The sequence below is a fragment of the Taurulus bubalis genome, assembly GCF_910589615.1.
Source record: "Taurulus bubalis genome assembly, chromosome: 14".
Classification (NCBI taxonomy): domain Eukaryota; kingdom Metazoa; phylum Chordata; class Actinopteri; order Perciformes; family Cottidae; genus Taurulus; species Taurulus bubalis.
The window spans coordinates 9,065,355-9,085,342 of NC_136602.1; the positions used below are offsets into that span (position 1 = coordinate 9,065,355).

The 19,988-nt window shown below is 40.6% G+C and overlaps 2 protein-coding genes across 2 annotated transcripts in view; one reads left to right on the forward strand and one right to left on the reverse strand.

Annotated features, from left to right (window-relative positions):
- fmn2a (formin 2a) overlaps nucleotides 1-9,898 on the forward strand; it is a gene marked incomplete at its 5' end in the record, with an annotated part of 34,677 nt that extends 24,779 nt beyond the window's left edge. The window contains 5 exon segments of the mRNA XM_079229288.1: nucleotides 1,310-1,402; nucleotides 6,933-6,984; nucleotides 7,931-8,080; nucleotides 9,111-9,192; nucleotides 9,416-9,898. Of these exon segments, the coding sequence (XP_079085414.1) occupies nucleotides 1,310-1,402; nucleotides 6,933-6,984; nucleotides 7,931-8,080; nucleotides 9,111-9,192; nucleotides 9,416-9,442 (404 nt within the window). The 3' untranslated portion in view covers nucleotides 9,443-9,898.
- Nucleotides 9,899-10,541: 643 nt separating this feature from the next.
- Nucleotides 10,542-11,988, reverse strand: grem2a (gremlin 2, DAN family BMP antagonist a; the record flags this gene model as incomplete). Its single annotated transcript, XM_079229779.1, has 1 exon — nucleotides 10,542-11,988. One exon carries the CDS (start codon nucleotides 11,986-11,988, stop codon nucleotides 11,410-11,412), a length of 579 nt encoding a protein of 192 aa, XP_079085905.1. The 3' UTR covers nucleotides 10,542-11,409.
- Nucleotides 11,989-19,988: the final 8,000 nt, after the last annotated feature.

Below are 19,988 nucleotides of genomic sequence, written 5' to 3' on the forward strand. Positions count from 1 at the left end.
TTTGGTGCGTTTCCCAATCCAAGGAGTAAGTCATAATGTCCATTGAACTATGATTACAATAATGTCGTCTTTCAATGAAGTAAACGATGATGAGTATTTCTTCATGTGTTGGATTTTGGTGTAGTACATATATGAAGCACATAAAGTAAAATATATAAAACTAGTAAACATATAAAAGAGGCTTATGCAAACAATCTGGTCAAGAGTGAGTTATGTTATCAAGACGTCAGGAAAAAAGTGTGGAAATTAGATTATGCTTGACATGCCAAACTGATTGGTTGAGTGTAAAGAGTCTTAATGAATGAGACAGTTGGGAAATACTCCCTTTCATTACTTTCTCAAGTCACTCAGCAATCGGAACACTTTCCAATGACTGAAGTGCCTACAGGTGGTAAAAAAAACAACATTGTGCATCCGTGTGTGTGCAGGCGTGTGAGTATGTGTATGTGAGCTTGCAGCTCGATCAACTATTCCCCAAACCTGGTCTGTTCTCTATCATGCTTTATGGATCTTTGCTGCTAAACCAATCAGGTGCCTGATCTGTGTTGCCAAATATTGTTTTTCCTCTGCCATAATGATTCTTTAGGCTGTTCATTATTTGCATTTCATAAAGACGGAGTTGCTGGCAGGGGAAATGGACTTGCATCTGCTGCGACCCCAGTGGCAGTGGCACATGCTGACCGTACATAAATACATCATCACATGCTATACCTGCAGACCTCTTCATTACCTAGCAGAGCCAGCTGAGCGCTCTAACAGACGTGGGCTTTTCGATGACAGTTCCCAGAGGGGGGTTCCGATAGGTAGGCGGTGCAGAAATGGCCTTGGCTGGCCTGGAGGACATCAGTAAGCAACACAGTGGAGGGAACTTGCTGTGTACCTTTTTTTTTTTTTTTTTTTTTTTTTTTTTTTTTTTTTGGGGTTGAGGCACCATATGGTCTATGAATTACCACTAGCCCAGTCCCGACCTCCCCATTCCCTGAAGCGCCTCATGGCCTCTCCACCTCCGAGGCACTTGAGCGGAGTTTGTGTATCCGTTATGATTGCAGATAGAGCGTGACGATACGTTTGTCCCGGGATCAGAGCGCAGGCCTTCCTGGTTCCTGGGGGTACCTTATTAGTCATTATGGGTCATTATGTCTTTCCCGACACTTATTCAGCTGAAATTCAGGAGAGATTTTTCAAAGCGGGCTCAGCCGGGGCGTAGTGCTCGCAGTGGAGTTTGTAACCACAAAACAAAAGCTGGATAACATATTGATGTGCTGAAAGACTATTTTCCCCTCATCATGATCATCTCTTGTTGTTTCAGCATGCTCAGCTCAGACGGAGCAAGTTTGCAAATGTTCCTCTGAAGACAACCTGCAACCCTTTAAGGGCAAGATGGAGGAATTTGTAAGCCAAGGTGAGCCTGTTTTTCAAATCCATTGAAGCTGATGATTGATACGCCTCTCACCTCATTAAAGGATAATCAGTTTTTTTGTTTTCTTTCTAACAAATCCCATGAAAAGACCAAAATCATCAATGCACTGATCCAACTGTTGTCTGTGTAGCCAAGCCAGATATATCTTATTGCTCTGTACCATAAGCAACGGTGTGGTTCACTGATGTTCTTTCAATCGTTTTTAGACATGTTTCTTCAGTACGATGAACATGGGAACTTTAGTTCAACAATTTGTATGTCTTGCAAAGAAAGTTCCTAATTTATTTCCTACAAAGGTCCAGCGACACGTGACAATTTCTGCTTGTCTTTTCAAAATAAACTTCTGTCTTCACAAGAAAGTTCGTTATGTTTAGGAAAAGATTGTGAAATACTTGGTTAGGTTTAGCCAACTATGTTAAGTTTAGATACAGTCGTGGTTTGGGTTGAAATAACTACAGAAGTGGCGTTAATTGGGTAGAGCAATTACGTGACACATAAATCAACGTTGACCTCTTGTGCAACATGCGGCAGAAACAGCGGTCTTCTGGCTTAACGACGCTTTTTGTTTGCCTCATCAACTCCCCCTCCCACTCATCGGGTTTTGCATTCTGTATACTTCCTAGTTCTTGATTACTTGGATAACATAGAAATTGATTTTGTGGGATAACTACGAATTGCAGTGCATTCATTTTCTTAAGCTCTTGTTGTATAGCTTTGAACGATGTATGAGAACAGTCTGAATGTATTTTTAGTCATAGATACACTGTTCTATTAACTCCTATTTGAGAAACATTTGCTGAAGCTCAATGGTAAATGGACCCGTACTTGTATAGCGCTTTTCTCGTCTTCCGACCACTCAAAGCACTTTAACACTACATGACATCATTCACCCACTCACATTCACACACTGATGAGAGAAGCTACCATGCAAGGTGCCACCATAGGGTTAAGTGTCTTGCTCAAGGACACAACTACATGGGCTAACGGAGCCGGGGATCGAGCCACCGATCCTCTGATTGAAGGACGACCCTGCTCACCACTGAGCCACAGTCGCCCAATGCGTTTAGTTTGAACAAAGTTAGTTCATGACTCAGCACCACAGCCTTGATACATTGTAAATTAATTGATAATCTGACTATTGCATTGTTAGTTTTGTTGACATCTGTCGAGTATTAAAATATAAATTATCGCCAGCTTTATTCTGCTAATGATGGATAGTCTGTTTAAGCATACAGCTTGCTCATCTGTATTACCATCAAGAGTTAAAACATAAAAAAAGCAAATAATGTATTCCTCCTGATTCCAAAAACATTCTGTGCTGGGGCACCCTTGGCATATCTAAGCTGAAAAGGCATCTGCGGTGTGAGAGTTTGTGCAGCAGCTCATCTATCAGAATGGTGCAAGTCTTCTATGTCTGCAGACACATTTCCAAATCTGTTTCATGCTTTTCTCTGCTTGACACACACACACACACACACACACACACACACACACACACACACACACACACACACACACAAGGGTTCACTCAGTGTTGTTTCCATAGGGACATCTGTTTATACCACGTCATATTGAATAACTCACAGCTATTGTTTTAAGTATGCCTATCTGCCTTGGCGGATTATGACTGCTGGTAGCTGGGTCTTTTATCTCGATCTCTACCTTTTTTATAAAACAGAGTATACCTTGCGCTGCCTCAAAAGGAGATTCGGGATGGCCTAAGATGAACCTGTCTTGCAGTCTGTTAAATTGACTGCGGAGAACAGAGCTGTATGCCTGAGATACTGGAATAAAACTGACTTTTGATCCATTTCACTTAGTACTTTAGATGTCAAATGTTGTTTTCATATATTTATAATTTGTTCTGCTGTTTAAGTGGAAAAATAAAAGATGGGAACTGAGGAAAAATCTTACTTTTCTGTTAAGTTGTTCTTTTTTATTATTCTATCAGAGAAGAGTATAGAGTAGTTTCCCCTGATGTCTGCTAGAGGTAAAATCGGAGGATCATCATGTTCATTCTGAGGGGGAACAGGAAAGTTTGCAGCAAATTTCATGGCAATCCATGTGATAGCCGAGACAATTTATGCTGGCGCTAGATAACCGGTTTTGTGCCAATCCAACAAGTAGATGTTGAGATACGTCTCTGAATATATGAAAACCTGTGACTTGTTGTAGATGCTAGATGACAAATCCGATCACCAAAACTTTAAGATTCATCCTCTGGGCACTGTGGACATTTCATGGCAATCATCCTGTAATTGCTATGATATTTCAGTCTGGTCCAAGGTGGCTGGCTGATTGACCGAACCGCACCAACAGCTTTTTAAGATCTGAAGGAGGTTGCATCTTTGTTCTCAATATTATTCCAATAAAATCCACTGAAAATGTAGTCATGTTTATCCGTCATGTCCACCAGCTGTCACACAGACATGCATTTGTTTTTCTCCTCCATAATCCGACATCTACAACAATATTCGGATACTAAGGTCTATTTCAAAGGTGTGTGCCTTAGTTTGTTATGCTTATTTTAACATAACAAGCCTAATGTCATTCTTTATGTAGCATTGGCTTTGACCTTGGCTACATTCAGTTGGCTGTGACCAATCTATCTGAAGGACCCAGCTCACAGTTCTCTCTTCAAACTGCTTTTGTATTCAGATGAGAGTATAATATATAGCATATGTTCTTCCGTGGTAATGCTCACTGTTCATTTTAAAGGAAGTCTGCAGATGAAAGCATCTCTCTCCATTTCCACCCCTTTCTTTTCCTTTTCTCTGTGTCTGAGAGAAAGATGGGAGCTCTCGCTTTGATGCAAATGACGAGGTTTTTCTTCTGAGAGCAGAGTGCAAGCACCGTAACATGGACATGTGACTCAGAAGGCTCCAGACGGGATTCTTGGGGTTCCTCCACTGCGGCGGTGAAAAAAGAACAACAGCCAAATGTCTTATTTTTGTTATTTCTGTAATTTCTAAAAAGCCTGGGGTTAAACTGTTTCTGGCTCCACAGTTTAAACCGCTTTTGTTTATTTTCTGACCATGAAACTAACCACGGAATAACAGTGGGAGCGGACTTGTTGGAGCTTGGCTGTTTGGTCTAGCTCGATTTTCCCCGCTCGCTTCACAAATTCTCATGCATGCAGGCCTTTGATGGAGTCACTGTGACTAGCAAGAGAGCACTGGCCATGTGATAATCTGTTTCTGATGGACATAAAGATTAGTAAGACTGATGTCCAACCCTCCCTCCCCTTTTCTACTGACTACAACTCTGCTGCCTATGATGTCACCTCCCTCACGTAGGCAGATTGCGGTTAAAATCAACATATATACCATCTTATAGTAAAGCCACATATTAAATAGTCTTGTCTAAACACAACAACAACATATAACAAACGGATAACAAAACTGACACTTTTAATTGATATTCCTTGAAAAGTGTATATCTTTTATTTCGTTGTAAATATAGCAGTGGTGGAGAGTAACTAAGTATTACTCAAGTACTTTACTTATAGCTGGGGTAGGAATATTGTCGGCACATTGTAATTCAAGTGGTCTGAGAGAGAACTTGACTTTTGCAGCTTCTCTTGTTTCCATTTTCAGTCTTTATGAAATTGAAAGGGAGAGGGCATTTGTATTGGCTGATCTACAAATGCAGATGTGCGTGAATTTCCCTTCAGAGAAACCCTGATTGCTTGACAGAATATATTGCCGGATAAGTTGGTATTCCAGCCTTGGCAAGAACTGCCCACACTACAAAGGAAACCAAAAAAAAGGAACACTGACACTGAAAAAAGACAGTATGACAATATTGACAAAGTGTTTCAGAGATGGAGAGAACATGTTGCTCATAGTTAAGCCCTCTGATCATGGTTGTGGGGGAAAGTTCACAGATCTGGTTGACTGAGGGCTAAATCATTAACATTTTCTCACCATGTCTTTGCAGATATTTAGCAAAGAAAACAATGTTATGCTCATAGAATTGCCGCTACACACACACACATATATATATATATATATATATATATATATATATATATATATATATATATATATATATATATATATATATATATATATATATATATATATATATATATATATAATAAATATAAAAAAAAAAATCAGGATCACAGTCGATATCGGAATGATGTTTGAGGTGAATGACTGGTTCTGATAGTGGTTACTGTAATGAGTTATGCCTTTTCCAGAAAACTACCTGCCCTGAGGTACTTTTACTTAAGAGTTTGAACGCAGAGTATATCTGCAATTTACTTTAGCTATTTTTACTTGAGTAAAAGATCTGAGTTCTTCTTCCACCACTGCCACATTTTCTTGGTAGAAAAGAACAGAATTAATCCAATTGAATTCCTAGTGAATCAATAAGGGAGAAAGAGTTGGTCTGTTAATATTTCTAGAAATAGATTTGGCATCACACGTCGCAGAATCTTCCGGTTCCGAGTTATAGCAGAATCTTAAAACGGCTTTCCTTAAAGGACGAAGCACAGTTCTGATATCGAGATGCTTCTAGCAAGCCCCATTCATTTTATTTATTAATTTGTCATTTATTGAGCCATCAGCAGAGAGGGAAGGGATCATGGGATACACAGTCATTTAGCTCTGTGGATTGGTAAAGCACAGTGCTGGGCTCAAAGGGTTTGTCTGAGATCTTTAGATGTGGCTCTGGCTTCAATTACACGTAGCAACCAGATATTCCGGGGATAAGAGCAGAACATAGATTTGTGCCAGGACAAATTCTCCGTCCCATCTACTGTCATGTCTACCTTGGAAAGCCATAAGGAGGCCATAGGTCATTTCTGATCATTTGACAGTTTAAGGCAGCTTCAGTTTTAAAGATATTTGACGTTGAGGGAACGTAGAATCTGTGTGGGAGAGAACTGAATGTCAAACCTTAGCTTTAAGATATAGACCAGCAAAATAAACAGCTGGATTGACTCTACTACGATATATTTAGAAATCAGCATGGGTCTGAAATTTGATAAGTAGTAACCTGCAGCCTTTTCTTGACTGAGACTGTCACATTTCACTGCTGTTCTCTTATATTATCATTTATAACGCAGTTAAAATGATCCCGATCGCCTACCGAGATAAATGTTGTGGCCTGCTGCAAATATGTCCTAATGTGTACCATGTAGCCCAACTCCTAGCTTTCTCTCTTTTGCTTGCTCACACCTCTTACACACACACACACATAGTCATCTGTCTCCATTGGAAGTAACCATGCACAAAGAAGCACTTGTCCTGCGATCTTTAGCACTCATTTGTCAGTTGTGCAACAGCAGACAGTCCAACACTTAATAACCTGGTGGCACAGCACTGACCTTGGAGATGACTGTTGATTTAAGTAATGGTGACATGTGGAATCCTCCTATATACAAGTTGCATCGTGGGTGAAAAATGTACTTTCTGATGTAACCGGAAATCCTGAAGGGGTCCTAATCCTGTATTTTACTTCTGCACTGCTCTTTCCTTTTATCAAAATTGTTCATCCTTTACAGCCACAACCGAACTGCAAAAGCAAGAGAACCAGCTGGCAGACACTCTGAAGACGTAAGAGCTTTTTCTCCTACACATTTTTCCTACAGCTACTTCACCTGAAAGAAAATGCAGACCCTTTTGGTTTCATTTCATGGGTTTACATTCAATCTTTTCTCAAGTGTCGAAAAACATTGATCACAGTTCTGAATTTGAAATCCAATCCAGTTTGAAGTGATGCATTCTCACAGTAAAGAAATATAATCGTGCTACTTTGTCAATATTTAGGATCTTTGGTTCCTACAGTTACATGGAAGGTGCAGGCCATCATGGCCGGCCCTCAGTAGACGGGAGGCCCCATGTGCGGTGTCTGTGTTGTTTATCTAAGCGGAGCGAGAGTAGACAGCCTTGGCTCCAGGCTTCTGTTACTGCTGGCTAGGAATGTGTTCCTATAGCACACTCCAAACAAAGAGACCCCAACCTGTCCTCTGTATTGATCCACTGCAAATGGTCTCCACATTTAACACTTGAACATGTGTCATCCCCTGGCATATGCACGCTTTCCTTTCGCCAGATCTGTCTTTGTCTCCTTGTTGAACATGTTTTCTCATTCCTCTCTTTCCTCACCCATGCTGAGAACAGTGTGTGCGTTTATATGTACACAAACGTACATAAAAGCTTTTGCACACCAGGGAGAGGAGTGACAAATCACTATATGAGATGTATACTAGTTTTATTTTAGTCTTGGAAGTTAATCTGTCAGAGAAACATAATTACTTTGCTGCTTTATAAGCAGTAAGTCCAATTTGTGTGCATTGTTGTTCTCTAAAATACACAGTCATCATTGTGTTTGTTTTTATGTAACTACATTAAATCCCCGAAAAAACATATTATTCCAAGATTACGTTTCATATTTCGCATATTTGCTTCGCACTAAGTTTCACAAAAGTTGGCGCACGTCTATCTGTTTCATGTTGTAATAGTTTAGTGTGGAAGTAATGTTTTTGTTCTCTGTCCTCAGCTTCTTGGAGTTAAGTGTGTCCTTCTCCGTGAAACCCAAGGCAGGAGAGAAAGAGGTCTCTCCCAACACGTTCTTCTCCATTTGGCACGAGTTTTCCTCTGATTTTAAAGACCAGTGGAAGAAGCAGAATAAGCTGATGTTACAGGAACGGTGAGAATTTGATGACATGTTCCCTTTTTCCGAATGTGACATTATACTTGAAATATATGCTCACAGAACTGTTGAACCTATTGTCCTAAAATCAAATCCTGCTCCGATATCAGCGGCTTTTCGGTCTCTTTGTCTTTGGGAGAGGAACACCACTCTCTGACCTTTTTTAAATGTCATTACAGATACACCAATGTTCCTTCCCAAAGCAAAAGTTCCTGAACCATTAATAACTTGCAGTACATCTTGTTCACTGAAGATCCTATCAGATTCATTCAAATTCATGAAGGGAAAAGAGGTTAAATGACCCGAATCGTTGTCCTCACCCCAGTAATGAAAAGAACACATGCAGCATCCAGATAGCTTCCAGTGGTTTTGATGAATATAAAGATACTGCTGCATATGTCAACAAAAAGCAAATTGGTCCATTATGCCAAATGAAGATTGAATTGTGATATGTATTTGTAAGAGAAGCAAAATGTCACAAGCTTTGCTTGTTCAGTAGGAAAGACTAAAAAGCATTAACTCGTTGACCTTTGCAAGAGGCAATCATACCAATTCTCTCTCTGCTGGTTTTGCTTTTCGACTCCAGTGGAACTATAGATATTCATCCTTACCTGTTTGGACATGCAACTCTGGCACTCACAGTACCCGAGTAATGAGTGAGCAGGATGCATGTCTGTTCGTATGAATTGTTCCTCACTCAATGCCAACATGCTGCTGATTTGTCTTTTTAAAGCACAAATGGGTAGTGACAGTGCTGGCTCTGTGCATGCAGTAGTAAACTATGTGAGTGAGTCATTTCAAAGTAGGAGCACTGGCACTTCGACAAACCGAGATCATTCCGTCCACATACAGCACAATTATCAAATACCCCAATGGATGACCAAAGCTGGGGTATTTTTCTACTGCATATTTCTTTTTTTTTGTGGTTAAATAGTGAATTTCAGCAGCAGCGTGAATGATTGTCTCCATTTTTTTGCTGTTGAGGTCTCCATAGCATAACTAATGGTTGTAATTGATGTTTCTTTAGGGTCAAAAGGGCTGAAGAGTGCTTCAAACAGGCCAAAGAGAAGGCTTCCTACAATGTGAAACCCAAACATGCAACTGGAATCGTACGTCTTTGCACTTCTTGTCACAGTTACTATATGGTTGCGTCTGTGCTTTAATTTGTTGGTGTAGCTCCAGAAATATTGCCCTCTTTTCTTTTTTTTTTTTTCTTCTCTTGGTGCTAATTGTCTCCTCCTTCCAAACACTTGTCAGGGTGTTGAAGAAACAACACTCTGAGTGCCAGTGCTGCTAGCTGTAAATAACTCGGGTCTGTTTTTTACTCCACAGAAAGCAAAACTGGGTCAGAAGATCTGAAGCAGAGAATGGAAAATGATCATCACCCAGCCTATTGCACAAGCACTGCCTGTACAATCTGACGTGACTAATCGGTCATTTTTACAGCATGTATTTGCTTCCAGTGTTTGTTTTCAATTAATTTAGACCTGTTTATTGTGAGTTAGATCAAAGTGGATATTATATTGTTTAAAAGTGGAATGAAAAATGACATTCTCAGCCACCCTGTCATAGCACTTGCATAATTAAATATAAACATTGCCACCAAAAGACATCCTCTAGCTGAGATTAAATGTTGTTGCTACAAATTTCAGACTCCACCGTGCATTTTCTAGCGACACTATATCCAAGCTTACTGAGTATTTTATAAGCCGTGTGTCGCCTATTTTCTTTTTTTAGTGCAATTCCTAAGCCTAGTCTAAAGTAAGGAATGAGCACTTCCTCTTTATATCTCCATTAATGGTGAAAAGCACAGCATTTTATAACATTTCTACACGGTCGGCATGGATCACCTGCCTGACTGAAAGTGCCTTATCGCACAGTGGAGGGGTCAAATCAGTGCTGTAGATCAGACCTTATTTTTTTAGACATCACCTGTAAATGTTACATGTTAAGAAGAGGAATCTGTTTTACATCAGATGAGACATGATAACTTTACGCCTAATAGTTTAATCAAGCTTGCTTTTGAACCTTGTGATGGTTACAGTAGATCCTATATTGTAGTATAATGTCTTTTCATCAAAAAAAGGCCACGCATACCTAAGTCATATGATCTGATATAGACCTACTATTGATTTACTACGCAGTAATGTCAAAATGCTTTGTTTGAAGCAAAAACCCTATGCAGTTAGATGTGCTTTTCCTACTATGTGTGTGTATTTGTGTGTGAACTCCCATATGCAAACGGAGAAATAGAACGATGTTATGTGATGTTCATGTGCAATACCAACAATGTGTTTTGATTGAATACCCTTGTCATAAAAAAATATATTTATTGAATAAAATAAATGACATACATTTTTTTATTTGAAAAATTTGCTATTGCTGACTCTTTTCCATTTATCATTTGTCCGTCTGTGTATTAAGTGGTACAGAACTACATGCACTCGAAACACCACTGTATTGTATGAAATAGATTTAATATACTTTTCACATATACTTGCACACATACATAAAAAATATATATATATATACTGTATATATTGCATTGCACCTCCATTACACATGCTGCAGTATTTTTTTTTTCCTACTGGCTAGTATATTTGTGGCAAATGTACAAGATACAGCCAGGCTTGTTTCCAAGCAGGTGGATTCCACTGGTCATCGCTGTGTTGCTTCATGTTTCTTGAAATAGTGTCCTTTACATCAGCTTGTGTATCATTTGGGACATTGGGACACATTGGGAGAAGTCAAGGAAAAGATACAGGATAACAGATACAGAACTTGTAAAACGCAATCAACATCTCTTACAAGTTAAAACATTGTGGCAAACTGTGTAATTACTGTAGATCCACCTGCATATAAACATGTCTTATTACATTAATAGGGGTCACACTATTTCTACGGTGTCTTTAAAACGCTGAATTATCGGCAGTATCCTTTATGTTTTGTAGTTGTAAAACTCCAAGGCACTTTCTTTCCTTTCTCACAAAGGAATCAAATGACAAATGTAGAGATGGGCAGGTTGATATAAACTTGAAATAACAGGGAGGGAAAACTTGCTTAATGTTAAATATTGTCCAATTCATCATCAGTGTCTCCTGTGCAGCCACTTGAATCAGTCTCTTTCAACAGCATCAGCTTGCCTCTGATTAAATCATCGCTGAGCCTTTGTTTAGTAATACCAGTTCTGTGTTTCATGTCATTGTATTGTAGTACACAGTGCAGCATAGTTCAACTTGGAGCCAGTCCTTGTTTGGCAAAGTTTGTGAAATTCTGCCTTTGACAGATAATGTGTCATTCAAATTTTTAAAGGCCGTCTTAGTCCTTCACAGTTTCCCATGGCCGCTCACATCTACAGACGTGCAGCGACACTGTTTGACCCTCTGCACCTTACGATGTCTAAACGGGGGCTGCAGGTCTGGGCAGTCTAGCTGCACTGTGAGCTGTGTGATGCGGTGTGGCCTGCAGAAGGAGCAGGACTGGAACGGCTCCTGGGCCTTGTTATGGCTTTTCCTTCCAGAGCCTGAGGCTTGGCCTCGATTCTGTCCTTCGCCCGAGTTTGGGCCCATATGGCGGGGAATGTAGAAGGAGTTGCACTGGCCGTAGCAAAAACGGTTGACCACAGTGCGGCTGCGGCAGCCCTCCTCGCTGATCGTCTGTCGGAGGGGTTGGGTCTTGCACCAGTCTCTGCGAAGGTAGCGTCGCTCTGTCACCACCAAGGCCTCTCGGCTGGAGGACAGCACCTCTGGTTTCGGCTGCAATAGCCGGTGGTGACGTTCTGAGGACAGGTTCCCTTTGGTCTTGTGTGGGGATGGGATGGATCCCTGGGGCCGGTGCTTTTTGGTCTCTGCAGTAATGCAGAACACCCCAGCCAGTATGACTGGGATAGTTATTCTCCACAGCATTCTGGAAGAAGAGAGAGGAACATTACTATGTATGATATTTCTAAACGGATGCAAAAATCTGAATGATAAAACATCTGTTGAACCGAATTTCAAAATGATTGACACTAAAGCTGGTGTAACTCTAATTCAGGCACTATGTGATGATACATAACAATCTGACAATTGCAAACAGCATATTAGTGTTACCATCATATTTGCAATTGTGTGAATCTGTATTTATGCTAAACCACCTTTGCTGTCCAGCCTTCAAGGCATCATTGAGGAAATCAATCCATCACCAGGTCCCCCATTTGTCAGCATCTCTGTGTCATTACTTCTATTTGCTTTCCTCTCGGCTACACAACTCTTCCAAAAATAAACAAAGCACTGCCATCAAAGGATACACTTAAACACCCATTATGAGAAGGGGAAGTTGATTTTATTGGTCCCGTCGCCGGGTAAAATAATTAGGGCTTTGCTTACTTTAGTCATGAACTATGCCGCAGATATGTAAACAGGCATTAGGGAGGCCCATCTGCATGTTATTAGGGGAAGAGTTGGGGAACTCTAACGGATACCCTTTGGGAGTCCACTCTTCTATTCTTTGGTGATATACGATGCAGCAAACTGAACTGAGAATGACCCAGAGTGTCCACAAGCACAATAATGTAAAAGGAAAGATGGCATGAGTCAGATAAAAGATTTCTCTGCCATTCAGGATGGAGTATCCCGTGTGCATGCTGTCAGAGTTTACGCCAGCACATTTTTGACCATCACTCAAGCATCTTTTCAGCAGATGTTGCTCTTGACAAGCATTGCATGACATCAAGTCAGAAATTCTGACAGAGAACCAAACTGCCTCAAGGCCATTGGCTGTTCCCATTCACAGACTCTTCTTTGCTCTACACATTTGTATGTTCCCCTTCCTGGACCTGCAACTCACTCTGACATGGTACAAATTACTTTATCATAATCCACTTAGTTTTTTGCCTCCTTTTTTTCTGCCCTTGACCCTGAGGTCATGGCAGCTTTGTCCGAGCTGCATGAGTTCTCAAGTCAGTATATCACTATCCCGGCAGCGCCTAACGTAAGCTAGACAGCAGCTGTTTGTCCATTTTGCAGAAATGTAGTTTGAATTCTAACCAGACTTTTTCTTTGTGATATCAGGAGATATACATATGTTGGAGTTGCATAGACGCCTGACTTTGTAAAGCTTTCTTGTGCAAATCTGATTTATTGTTTTGTTGTTCGTTTTCTTTATTACTGTAAGAGATACAAACCTTTGTGGAAAGATTGTCATAATGCAACACAGGGTTGCACAAAGAAATGCAGTTGGAGCCCGTTTGAAAAACAGGAAAAACAAAACAAAAACAGTAGTGCATTCCTGAAGTGCATTTTTTAACTTGCATCAGGAGGAATGCATTAACATAAAAAATTCGACATCGGGGAAAACATTGTCCATCAACTTTGAGCGCCAAGCATCAGAGTCCGCCTCCTCTCGTCCTGTGGTCCGCCCGCCAAGTGCAGCCTGATGCCGTGATGGAGCCAGGTCTCTATAGCTATATATGTGTTTTTTGTGTGCCAAATGTCAAACTTAAATATCGAAATCAAGACAGAAACTGCAGCTCAGAGCTTTTCTTCTTCTATGGGCACATGTTTTTACATGCACACACAAGCTAGCACACACGCGCGCCCATCCTAAGGTTAGAATAACTAAACCCAAGACTCCCGCTGGGTCCTTCACCAACTACTGCATCAGGAAGTCATGACCCCACTCCATCTTCCACTGATCTACCTTCCATGTACAAGACGGCCTCATTTGTTAGCTGTTCCTTCTCATTCCTGCTGACTTTGTATTTAAATGCATGAGCCCCTGCTCAGGGGAACAGGCTCAGCTTCTGCATGCAGCCTCTTGTTCTCTGTTTCCCTGTTCTCCCGCTGTCCATCGTTTAAAGAGGCACCCTTTGACTCTGGTGAGCTACAGTCTGCGATGCCCCGGGGACTTTTGAAGGATGACCTGACCGACTGTGTACATAGGGCGTGACGGATGGCCTACACAGCCAGCAGCAGCACTCCCTCTCCACTCCCAAACTCTGCCTAAGTATGATAGTGTCGGCCCTGCTAAGCTATTCTAATCAATCTCTTCTGCGAGACAAATTGCGGTTTTGGGGCAGGGATTCATGGGCTTCGGGGGGGAGCCTCTGAGGTGGTTAGTGGTTTGGGTTGGGAGATCGAAGGGAAGGGACTGAAGAGATGGTGGGGTTTGGGACAGATGACCCACTGGGAAACAAAAACAACATCAGGCTTCATGCGTAGTATATGCCCCCCTCCTACAACTGTTTATCGCTCCACAAGCTGTTTGTCTATTCATTTATTTCCTGTCGCATCTGTCTCTGTCCATCTATCTGTCTGTCTTTCCTTGGTGCACAGCACTAATCACCACAATGTCCCAGAGACGGAAGGAGACTGTGGTTATGTGTGTTTAATGCTGAGGCAGAACTGAACCAGACCTTTCTGTCTGCTGAACACCAATATTGTCCACAAACACAGCTTTATATTTGACCAGAACCACAAATACTTGGGGATACGCTCCACTTAACTGTGGCAGACTTTGGTTCCAAAATTCAGACCTCTAATGAAATTACAAATACCAGAAAGAGTGCTGAGCAAGACACACGCCTTTTGGAAAACAACTATTATCATCACTGGGAACTTATGTTTTGTTTTTCAAAATGGAATTATAATACCATGGCAATGTTCTCTCACTGGACAACAAAGGGGCTGTTTTTTCCCGTAAGTCAAAGACAGACGAAAAACAAAATTAGTCAAGAAAATTGCCAGACTAGATGTATTATATTTTAATATTTCAGATTTTCACTTCTTAAACAATTGAAAAAACAAACAATAATCCATTCAAGACTTTAAAATTTGTGCACACAGATGTACTTCCACTAAACCATGTGAAACATCTTCCAAGCATATCTTCAAAGGCAGGTTAAAACAAACAAAACCTGATGCCTCAATTATTGGTGCGTCAGAAAGTCTCATACACAGACTGGTAAGTGCAGTTAATTACAGTAGAACTGCATTTAATTCACCGTGCAGCTCAAACCCCAATCACACAAGGGTAGCTGAACACACACACACACACACACACACACACACACAGGCGTGACCACACACATGTGCACACACACACACACACACATACACACACAGGATATAAAGAGGGAAAGAGAGGTAAATGAAATGTTTTCACTTGGAGCCAATTACAAAGAGGAACCATGTCATTATCTGCATTTGCGGATTCTATTTTCCCAAACTACGCTCGGCTGTTGGCTCATTAACAGTTGAGGGGGGGGCCGTTTGGGGGCTTTTTCTCTGTAAATGTGTTTAATGCCAATATTGCCAGGAGGCTGCTTTAGGCCGTTTGGGCAGCCATTTGTCACCACAATCCATCTTGATAATGACTAGCAGCCCATATATAATGCTTTCCAAGCTAAGTACTGGCAAGAATGTTAGGCAACTCCTTTGCCTCTGCAACATTAAGTGCTTTAGTGGAGGATGAGAGGCAATTAGAGATGCTATGATAGTACAGGGTTTCACATTTCAGATCAGGATGACACTACTTAGCTGCAGTGATTAACATCACCTTCCATTTGCACTTAAAGTTTGTTTAAACCCCTTAACATGCAGCTTTGCCCTTTTGTTTTGCCTGAAGTAGCTTTAAAGGTGCTCGATTAGAAATGTAGCGCATATCTAGTGCCTCCACACGGCTCTCAATATGGCGACGGCTGAGCTGGTGGCTAGCAGCTAATGGTACTAACAGTGCGGGACTCATCAACGGCAACAGTGCTGGGAGTTAGGTTGTGTCGTCACTGCCAAGATGGCGATGGCCAAAACCACCCAGATCCAGAAACCTATGAGTGATGTCATGAAGACGACGTCCATATTTATAGTCTGTGGTCAGGACGGCATTATCAGTGCTAACCGCTGTATAAGTGCAGTGCAGCGCGTTGACCATTAGCTCGCCCATGGGTTGAGAGGTAGAAGGACTTCATTCTCAGCTCAGGTAGCCATTACTCCACCTTATCTATACACAGCAAATAGTTGTTTGCTGCTATATTAATGGTCTGAGACGCAAAAATAGCACCTTTAACGTTTTTCATGCTGTCTGAATCACACTTATATTCTGTACCAGCTTGATCCAGATAGTTTTTTGTGTTATATATGTTTACAAATGACATACATTCAAGCCAATTCCTTTTTTTAATAGCTTTTACCATCAAACATAAATTATTGTTCTGTGGGTTTAGAACCATGTTTAGTTGCAATTGCAATGCCACTGCCTCTTAAGGGGTTTAATACTACTTCTTTTAAGCCATTTTGCTCCCACACAAGGTAAATGTTTTGTTGGTTTAAAAGAATTATATAATTTATTTTAACAGAAAAAAATCTGGCCAAAATGCAGCATAATTACTTTAAATCCGCTTTCCTCAGTGTTTTCTTAGTACCTGTTCAAGTGTAAATTTCACATGTTAACAATGTGGTTACGGCTTCCATCCAATACCAGTGTTACTATCTTTAGAGGCTTACAACGAAGGGTTTTTAAAGAAAGTGTAATGTGTCTGTGGTGCAGTCACCAGAGCTGTAAGAAGGATCAGAAGGCAAAACCCAACCATTCACCGCACGCATACGGCAGGAACACATCCACACATGTGTTCACACACCAACTTGGATATACATCAATACACACAAACACACAAAAGATACATACAAACGAGAATACACACCTGTACACATGAACAGAGAGAAAAAGAAGAGAGCATATTTTGTACACAGATCACAAGTTCACTGTGTATATTAACATCCGTATCTCTCAATTCTCTCTTTTTCATATTCACTGGAAAAACTAAACTGACTCTTAATCTCACTGCGATGAACACTTCAACACACTGTCATCACTCACTAATTCTCTCACTCACAACACTAAATCCCTGGAACCTCCAGCCACTAATTATAGTAATTTAGGAGACACTTTTATCCAGGACACCTTACAGTACCTCAAAGGCGTATATTTTATTACTATGGGTGGCCCCAGTGGGAATCAAACCCTCACTGCTGGCAGAAATACTAAATAGCTGTACAACTACTGCTGGTCGGATTACATGGCCGGTGCTTAGTCATTAGACTCACTGAGTCACTCACTATGTCCGTCAGTCTCTTACTGCCCACTTGTTTCCAAGTGCTCATATATTGAACCAGTACTCATTTATCTACACTTTTCAAAGTAAATCCAAATGCTAGATGGCAATAACACTTGTACAGTCACTGTTTCTTCACATACGCTGCAAAGAATGCCCATTATCAAAGTATTTATCATTGTACTTTGAAATCCTGTCGAGGGTAATTTAAAAGTTCACTTTCTTGAACAACATGGTATTCACTATTTGTTATGATAGTTGACATTTTAAAATACATTAAAATAGTTCTTTCAAATGGTAACACTGTTGAAAAAGAGCTCTATAAGTATTAGAGAGTTAAATCGGTGTTATAGCAGTGAAAAGCATGGTTTATGTACCTCTCACCACAGGGTCGCAGCGGAATCGAAACGTGTCGAGGATGCAGTCAAGGGAGGATGTCCACCTTCAGTGGTCCTTGCGTCCGCTTCCAAGTTTCGGTTTCCATGGCAACATAATCTGTAGTATCCTGAGGCTTGTCTTTGCTCCTCTTTTTTCTTCTCCCAACTAAAGTTTTCTTAAATCGTGGACTCGGATCAGTTTTCCATCCCCCTGGACAAGCAGTGTCTTCGTCTAACTTTCTCAGTCTAACTTTCTCTTTTTAGGCTTTTAGGTTTTAAAGAGAAGCTCCAGATCTCAGTCACAGAAAGCCCATATCTTACCGCTGTGGGGACTGTCTCTAGTCTGTCTTTGAGAGTGTTTGACTCACTGTAAAGCCTGCCTTAGTTTGAATCCCCACCACCCCCTTCCCTCCTCAAAACTGGGAGGGTTTATCCTATTGGTCATTGTGTGAATCAAACCAAGCTTTCTTTCATTTTGGTCTGTCTTTCCTTGTGTCTGTCTCTCTCTGCCTATTTATATTTGTCTTTGATATCTTTTTTGTATCCACTCATCCATAATATGTCAAACTGTCGAAATGGCAGCTTTTCCTTTGTCTTCTTTTTTACCACGGTAAGTTTTCTTTACTCATTCCTCTGTGTTTGACATTTACGGTTATATTTTTAGGAGAGGGATGACACTTTACCACTATGGACAATAAAGGACAAAATTGTGAAGAAACAATGATGTACTTCAATACCCATACATTATCCTCATTGGCACTGTGACCACATCACATTACAACCCATAATCCCCAATCCATAAATCATTGTATGTAGCCAGACACACTAACAGAATGCTTTGAAAATTGCCACAACTCACATTCCTCGATGCAACTGAGACAATAATGTTTGTCTTTTTTTGTGGCTCTTGCTAAGCTGACCACTGGGCACGGAAACTGAAAAAACTAGCTGTCACTTCTGCCATCAAAGACATGAAACATCAACAGTCCCTGCAAAACCTCAGATGGGTACAGTCAGAACAATAACCCCTTCAGCAGACCAAAGGATGATGACACTCTCGCATGACAAAACCTAATTTGTCTGCAGAGTACTGTGGTGCATTTTGTTGATCGAGGAGGAGCTGGTTGCTGAGAGGAGGCAGATCTCTGCAGTAGGAAATAACTTAACACCCTCTAGTGGCCGAAACCAAAAGTACATTATTCAAGCGCTTATTGGATTTCTTCTAATCCTGCAGAATTTACGAATGAATGCTAAAGTTGCATTTTGTTTGATCAAAAAGTTTAAAAAAAAATCAAAATCCAGGACAATGTAACAGATAGAGGGCCAACTTTAATAATACAAGTCAGTAAAAGTGTCTTTAAATATGGTATAAAAATAAATGCAGGAGAGAATAACAAAGAATTATGTTCTACATAAGACAGGAGACAGTATTTTTGTAATTTTGATTGTGACTTTACAAGTGCAATGGAAACCATATGTGCTAATTATTGTAATGCAATAAAATAATGCAAAGCAAAATAAATGCACAATAAATAATCATAATTATAATAAACATAATATATATATGTGTATATATATATATTGTATATTCATTCTGCACAACACTTCCCATAGCGGGACAAAGTATCTGCGACCCCAGATCATGTAAAGCGATGACATTGGTTAGATTTATCAGTTTAAGCTGTCATTTCATTAATTTTTTTCCACGTGTTTTTTCTTTTTTTTCTCTCTGACATCATTTGTTTCGGCTGGAAGTGAGAGAGGGGCCTCGGATCCAGCAGTTACAATGGAAAGAACTGGAACACTGAATTTAATTTTCTTCAATGGCCTTTTTCATCCCGCCAGTCTGTCAGTGTCCTCACAAGTCCAGCAGTGCCTCCTTTCTAAGAATACTGGAAATATATCAGGTACTGTAAGAGGAGAGTGAAGAAGGAGCATCCTCTCCATGGACATGCAACATCCGGTGGACAACAGACGAACAGACGGTTCGGCTCATCGCCCGACTGAGCCAAGAGCGGATGGACAGACAATGATGACGCAGAGATGAGATGGTCCCCCTCTCAATGTCCCAGAGAGAGAGAGAGAGATGGCATTGAGTTTAGCATGATGGCACATGACTGGTCAGCCTCTTGGATGCTTGTGGTTTCCCCTGTGGTGGGAGAAGAGAAAAAAAGGCAGAACAGACAGGTGGAAAAGAGAATGAAGTCAATATGTAAATGAGAGTGAGAGAGAATAAATACATGTACTTTCTGGTTAAATAACAATATGGGCAGCCATGCATTTGCATTGCGTACACTGTGCAAATTTAAGATTTGAGCTGAACGTGAATGTAACATTATACATATCAGAAACCTGTAAACATGCTTAAAATAAGTGTCTGTCACCACATACCTACAGTAACTCACAATGTACAGTGTGTGTCGTTTTGTATTGGACATTA